This window comes from Anopheles aquasalis, chromosome 3, assembly GCF_943734665.1.
Source record: "Anopheles aquasalis chromosome 3, idAnoAquaMG_Q_19, whole genome shotgun sequence".
NCBI lineage: Eukaryota > Metazoa > Arthropoda > Insecta > Diptera > Culicidae > Anopheles > Anopheles aquasalis.
In genome coordinates, this window is record NC_064878.1 from 44,291,564 (window position 1) to 44,299,063 (window position 7,500).

Here is a 7,500-nt window from a genome sequence, read left to right on the forward strand (position 1 = left end):
GACTAATTTTAACGAGCAATAACATATTTACAATTGCTAACTAGCAAACTACCAAACGTCCTTAACAGTCTAACGGTTAGTCTTCTGAAATGCCTATGTGCGCTCAATTAAAAAACCGCGCGTTTTCCCGGGCTCGCCAACGCACGTCTTATCACTACCGTTCTCCTATGCTAATCACAATCGCTTAACAATCTATCACTCTTCGCCTGTTCCATAGGTTGGCCTTCTTGTAGGTCCTGCTGTGCTGCTGGAGGAATCATCACGCGATTGATACCGTTGGTCTTGGATTTCTTTTGTGGTCTGCCCTCGCTTTTAAGGCGCTTCACGTTTCGCCTGTGGAAGCAGTACAGTATGAGCGCGAACAGAACGATACAACAGAGGACGGCAATCGAAATCTTCATCCACGCCGTCTTGGCTTCAGTATCCAGCTGGCGTGAGTTCCGCACATCCATACACTGATGAAAGTTGGCCTCCTTATCCGGGTCTAGTTCTGCGGCTACAAGAGCCTTGCATTGGTCTTGCTCTGCGAAGAAAATTTTTCATTTGTAATGCGACTTTTTCAGTTATTTGTTACTGGTTCACTTACCTTGAATCGTTAGTGGTATGCAGTGCAATGGGGGATGCATCACTTTCGTCCCCCGTTGGACCAGCTCCGCCGTTACTAACTGGCACGGACAGGTGGGAATTTGGGTGTTGTTGAGATCGACCGATTTTAGATTACACATGGGTGCGAACTGTTCCAGCGAGAGGTCTTGCATTGAATTGGAGGAAATGTTGAGCTGCCACAGATCGGGCAGAATTCCAAAGTCTGGCAAGCGCCGTAATCGGCAATCAGGCAGTCCGAGTATCTGCAATGGTGCCTTGATGGGTTTTTGAAGCAAAGTTAAATCATTTTCCAGCTCGAGTAGTGCGTTATGGCCAACGTATAGGTTCCGCAGTACCGGTAGTTGAAATATCTCCAGAGGTATACTTTTCATGGCGTTATACGACAGATCCAGTGCCTGTAATAGACGAGATGCGAGAGGTTACTGATCATGGTTTCATTGGTTGCTTAACGTCTGACCTACCTCCAGACTCGTCAGCTCGCTGAAGGTACCTTCGTCAATGTTCTGTATCATGTTCTCGAACAAATACAAATACTTTACGGCGGTGTAGCGGGAAAACGACGAGCGGCTTAAATCCCGGATACGATTGAAGCTAAGATCCAATATCTGAAACGAGGGGTGAATGATGTTTTACATTGGATAGGGCGGAACATGGTGCCAGGGGAGGTCTGTTTGTCTGCAACCTTTCTTCTGTATCTAGTGCCTCTGCAGTTGAGTCAATTCTACGCCTTTTCGAAGAGAACGAAACTGCCTTTCTTGGAGCGATCTGTGAGCATTCAGGCAGCATGAATCCCGCGCCAGAGCGATTGAGTTAATTGATTTAAATTGGTCTGTTAGTTTATTCTTGGCATCCCGGCTTGATCCGGACTTTGCGGTGATGGTGTTGGCAATATAGATCGTTAGTGGAGCCGAAACCGGGCCGGGCAAACGTGTATTTGATCATGAGAAAGGAACATAATTTTTTGGCCAATCAAATGGCGACCACCGTCATGATGCAGCGAGAATGATGTTTGCTCATTCCCAACCGGATCTGATCAACAGACAAGTAGAATGTTTACACAACGCGTGGATAGAAATCTAAAGAGAATCCAATGGGTTTTGGAAGGTCAGTCTGTTATCTATTTTCTATCAGAACATCTAGAAACTGTAACAGGTGCTTGAAAGTTTGCCGTATTGTTTTTTTAATTGTTATCTGTCCAACATACTTCAGACTGAAGTAGTTCATGTTTGCCAAGAAACATGAGACCCACTGCTATGGCAATTGACCCCCATCAATTGATTGGAATTAGTCGCACTGTCACTGTCCAGACTACTATTGGAGACAAAAGGGGGGCACTGCGTGGTCGTATCGTTTAAAGAAAGGCCATCGTTGTGGTCTGTCGCGTGTCAGCACCAACGTTACCTCGAGATTAGACTTTAGCTGCTGCGGGATCTCCTTCAGGTTCAGGTTGGCACAATTGTAGCCGATCATTTTGTAGGTCCGCTCGAGATGGCACCGCTGTGGACGATCCAGCTCCGTCGGTAACGTTGCGAATCCATTCGCATAGCTTAGCGTAAGCATAAAGATGGCACTTAATGCGGGTAGCATTTCGAATTTACAGTGTCACTAACCTACAGAAAAACAACGCAGTCATTCACAATGATTAAAACAATGCTTTTTTACGGGTGGTGCAGGTGCATCCGATGGGTGAGTTGGCGGTTACTTCCGCGAGATGATTACCCGATCATGAATCGTCATATGTTTTCAAGGCAAATTTGTTTTGTTTTTTAAGGCTATACAATTTGAGTTAATGGTAGCGCTGATAGTAAAGTCAATGCTTTCCATGTCTAGCAAAAAAACAGTAATGTGGCATGTGATAACGGTTTCTGGGATTACGATTACTGCGGGGACGTCAGTCGGTTACAGCAGCATCTATCGCCCTAGCGAGCTCATTGGCTGATAAGGCCCGATTTCATAGAAAGAATACAAATAATATACGTTCTAGACAACAAGGAATCATTCTCGTCCAGCGAAGCTCAGCTTGGTCAACATTTCAGTCACTATAGCGAATGCTATCTAATCGATGATTCTTTCAAGACCTTCGCACGTTCTCACAGATAAGATTGAACAGTACGCGGTCCTAGGTCCGCTCTATTTGTCAACATATTTTCCAACGAGCACTTCTATTGATCGGCACAGATACACAGCAGCACCGCTTTGGATCACGTTGATTGGATGCTGCCCTAGATTGTCAATGCGTTCGCCATTACGGCCGTAGTGGGTGTTCCGCACAGTAGTGATCTACACGGGAAGCGGGTGCGGTTCAGTTACGTTCTGGATCGTTTATTCCACTGTCAAATTGTTGATCAATCACCGTGCACAATCGATCTTCACTTGCCCCCCCATGTCCCTGTGGATGGTTCCCGTACCCGTGGTTCGGGAGCGATACGGTTGACCAGCCACATCCTCCACTGTATAGATATGTGTCGATTTAATTCAATTTCATCGTCTTCTCACTTCGCATTAGCTGCCACATTTGTACACAAAAAAACCTGATTTGATGGAGTGTTTATGGATCGATGATCACACGATCCCATGGCACATATGGGCGCTGGGACATTTATGGGAATCGTTTTGGCTGTGATGCATTCTACCAGTGCTAAGTGCTCTTTGAACGTGCAGATAAAAGCAAAACAATCGATTCTAGGTCGTCCCATTATTAAAGGAAGCAAAAATATCGGTGACAGAGAAACCTAGCTAGTATCGCATAGCTTGGGCACGTTGCTCTCCGTGACTCTTGAAGAAATACACGACAATTCATGGACGTGCTCAGCAGCATTCAACATTGTTAACACGCGGACTGTATATAGAATCTACTAAATTTGTCAATCACTTGTCTTGTCCGCTATCGTCTGGTACCGAGAACATTTCCACACGCTTTGTAGTTTTCCATTTCCAAATTCACCGGTTTCCGGTGCGCCGACCATGTGTTAAGCCAACACGTTTGATTATTGCGCCGGATATGCCAATTGGCTGTCACACCGTTCGTTGTCCAACAAAAACACTAACCAACCAAACATGGCTGTCGATCACGGTCGTCGGGAATTGAGCTGGCAATCGTTACATATCCTTCGTTGCCAGTGATCGTCCGCAGATTCTCTTGGCCCGCCCAAACCCTGTGTGTCTGAAGTCGCTACTCCACTGCACGGCACATTCATAGTAGAACGTTCGACACCCACTACAGAAAACTCGGCCAGAGGAACTCGGTTAATTGGTTTAATTTCCTTTAATTAAGTCAACTATGCTTTCGTGAGTCGATTGTTCGCGGGCGCACGGCACACCGCGCATCCGAGATACCGCAGGGAGTCACGGAGTGTCTCAGCCCGGGACCCAGGGTTTACGGTACGCGTGTGATGTGTCTATTGTTTGTTCGTTCCTACACCTGTTAACGGCCCTAGGCCACTGGCATGCGCTTATGCAACCGTAGCAACCCCGAGCAGGCCGTCGGTGCGATCGGTCTATATTTATGAGAGCTGTAGCACGCGGGATGAGCAGAAGGGCGGTCATCATAAACGAGAGCGAAAATTATGACCCACAGATCGGACGTTCTACGTTTTCTGTATCCGACCGCATCGGTAATGGTAGGCACATCATCATGCACCAGGAGAAGCGGCAGCGCTACGCTGTGACACTACATCGGACGTGATGGATTGAAACGACCGCCACGGCACTCACGATGACAAAAGGTGGACAGCAACGATGGACAGTACACCTTCCGGCGTATCACCACCAGGAAGAGATTTGTTATCTTATCATCTGATGCAGCTGATGTTAAAGCGGCTCGTGCGCTCATGATAGGAAGATCATTTAAAGGACTTCCCTTACAATGTCTTTTCTAATGGCAGTGATTTCAAGAGTCACCATACTGGAACACTGCACAACCTGAAAAGGGGTTCGTTCGATTGTTTGATCAGATGGCCCGTTATAGTGTTAGATAGAATTTGCTGCACCGCAATCCACTTCACACGATCACACCACACACGGATACACGATCGTTAATAATCCATTTGTGAACCCGTATTCGCACTTACTTCAGCTCGCGAGTGAGACAACTTACACTTGTCCCTGGACACCAAATCGGAAACTAACGACGTCGAAATCATCGTCAACATTTTCGGCGTACCGTTACTGCGCATTCTCTGCAGTCTGAAGACGACCGAAAAGGGATGTCTTATCGCAAGCACAAGATACCGGAGCCATTTGTCACCGCGCACCGCACCAGTAAGTACACACGTCTGGGGGGTTTTCGTCGTCTGAGTTTTCGGCCATAGACTTGCCCTCTTACACCCTGCGCCGGTAGACATCTACTCAGGCGACACAGCTGATAAGAAACCGAGTATTCGACGGCGGATTCCTGCGGTTGTCTTATCATAAATCCCACCCCGATTTCCGAGAATCAAATCCTAAATCACCGAAGGTTAAGATTCTTAACACTGCTGGCTTGTGCGAACGTTGATCACGCTTCCCGCGCCACCGTAAATGTTGACCGTCGACCGTTAACAGCATGCCACATTATCGGAGGGATGTTAATTAAAGCACTTCCTAATGGTCTAAAATAGACACGGTCCCGGGTCGTAACGTACCGCTCCAGTTTTCTACTCTCTGTCTCGCTCTTCGGTGTCGAATCCACTTTGCGCGCGGCGCGTAACACGGTGATCGTTCCGGGCCGACAGCTCACCAATCACTAAGCCAGTAACGGCCGATTTCAAAAATCATTCCCATCGTGGTGATGCCGTCGCACGTGTATATATGCAGGAAGTACGATGCTGCTGCTCTTTCTGGCGCCCATGTTCCGAGGCGAGGCCAGTGGTAGCTTGCTTATCGTTCGTTATTGGACCAGAAGAGCGGAGCGGGACGCCGGGGACCGGCCCTAGAGCAATCGTAAAACATCTTGAGAATGACAGTCTTCAAGATGCGCACGGTCTTATCACGCACGCGTACCCGTGATACGGTTGTAATAATTGGGAAGAAAGTTATTCCCGCTGGGTAGCCGAATCCTTCGGGAATTCCTGATTCATAATTTTGGGACTTTAACATAATCACACCGAAGTTTTACCTTGCTTCGCAGGTAACAAAGCCAGAACTAATGGAAGCTTCATACAGAATTGAGGGTTTTCACAATACCTGCGATCCACGCAACGGTTAGGTAGCCATTTTACAAAAGGCAAATGGAGTGCAAACATGAAAAGCTGTTATTCACCCTTCACAAAGAGCTACCCGGAAAAGTGATAAAATGTGAGCAATAAGCGCATGAGAAGCTATAAATCGCTGCAAACATTTAACTTATCGTAAAACTCAATACGTCTGTAATGAGCAAAAACCAACGTGTTCGCCGTTCGGCAAAGTAAGATATGAAATTCCTCTGTTCTGGCGTGCGTACCAGCGCAGGTTTAAACGTAACGATGGCGTGTGCTAAATGGTACTCCAGTAACAGCTATAAGTACCTGCTGCTCACTACCCGCGTTTAACCAGATCATCATCATGTAAACAACGGGGCCGTTTGTTGAGCGCTGACGCGAAAGGATCAGTTTTTGGGGGCAAGCATGTATCAGCATATGATGACTCGTGAACTGATGTACGGGTGCAAATGGCCTTTGTGTAAACACCAAGTACCTCAAGTCGCGCCCAAGTGTACCACCGACCGTGCGCTACCGGCCCCCCCCCGGGGGGGGATCATTCATAGCATGCAAGCATGAAACTGGAGTCAAGTTCAAACAAGAAAGCAAGTATCCCACCCCACTGTGAACTCCCATTAGTACTGACCATTTCGGCTGGTTGATTGTGAAAATGTGGTTTCATGTTATATTTATGCTAAATCCGTCAGTACACGGTAAGGGATTCCTCGAACAGATGGGCCAGATCCGCTTCCGACTGTGCACGTGGTGCTAGCTTCGTGATGCGCTCCTGCGGCAAGGTACCCTTGACCAGTGCGGGAACGTCGGAGTAGCCGAACCCGAGGGCCGATAGACCATTTTCGATCTTAAGCTCGTGCATGTACCGCCGTACGATATCGGAAAGTATAGTTCCAGCATCTTGCCGATGACTCTGTATGGGAGAGAGGGAGTTTTATCTATTCCTTACCGAGATAAACGTTTGTCAAGTTCTTACCTTCGATATATCCGCTCCTAGAATTTCGGCCGCCTCTAGGTGACGCTCTGGACAGCTAACACCGGTAAAACGAAAGACGGCCGGTGCCGTCATCACCACCGAAAGACCGTGTGGAATGATCGGATGACTTCCAGTGTAGCCCTCCGGGATGAACTGCTTAACGAGACCCGCAATTGGATAGGAAAGCCCATGGCAAAGGTGCACACCGGCATTCCCAAAGCCAACACCGGCCATCGTCGATGCCAGGTGCATTTGTGATCGTGCCTCGAGATCATCCGGATGGAAGACGGCTCGCTTGAAGTGTTTGCTGATCGTGTGCAGTGCGAACCGAGCCCAAACGTCCGAGATGGGATTACTGCCCTGGTAGGGTGGTCTAAGCTTCGGATTTGCCGGTGCTGGACCTCGCTCCGTGTACGGAATGGCGGTGAAACTCTCTAGCGCATGGCAGAACACATCGAACCCACAGTACGCCGCTACCTTCTCGGGCTGGGAGAGGGTATGCAACGGATCTACTAGCCCCAGCGTTGGCCTTAACGCTTTACTGGAAATTCCCGTTTTGGCGTGCAGCGGTTTATGATCGAAAATGACGACTCCCGTTGTCTCCGAGCCGGTTCCAGCGGTTGTCGGAACGGCGATCAGTGGCTTCAACGGGACGGTTACCTCTTTCGCGCTTCCAATCGGTGCATTAACGTAATCCAGAAATTCGGCCGTCCGATCGGCACTGTACAGATTGGCGGCCTTGCACGT

The 7,500-nt window shown here is 48.3% G+C and overlaps 2 protein-coding genes across 3 annotated transcripts in view; both read right to left on the reverse strand.

Moving 5' to 3' along the window:
• Positions 1–322: 322 nt before the first annotated feature.
• On the reverse strand, positions 323–2,193 carry LOC126576683 (leucine-rich repeat-containing G-protein coupled receptor 6). The gene is made up of 4 exons (XM_050237988.1): positions 2,008–2,193; positions 1,068–1,211; positions 587–1,001; positions 323–333 (listed from the first exon to the last, which is right to left on the reverse strand). Exons 1-4 carry the CDS (start codon positions 2,191–2,193, stop codon positions 323–325), a joined length of 756 nt encoding a protein of 251 aa, XP_050093945.1.
• The window catches only part of LOC126574211 (probable hydroxyacid-oxoacid transhydrogenase, mitochondrial), a 6,277-nt gene continuing 869 nt past the window's right edge, over positions 2,093–7,500 (reverse strand). For both annotated transcript variants that reach the window (XM_050234272.1, XM_050234271.1), the window contains 3 exons: positions 6,754–7,500; positions 6,409–6,690; positions 2,093–2,216 (listed from right to left, as the gene is read on the reverse strand). The exon at positions 6,754–7,500 is cut by the window's right edge and continues 291 nt beyond it. In XM_050234272.1, the coding sequence (XP_050090229.1) occupies positions 6,466–6,690; positions 6,754–7,500 (972 nt within the window). In that variant the 3' untranslated portion in view covers positions 2,093–2,216; positions 6,409–6,465. The remainder of the gene's footprint in view (positions 2,217–6,408; positions 6,691–6,753) is intronic.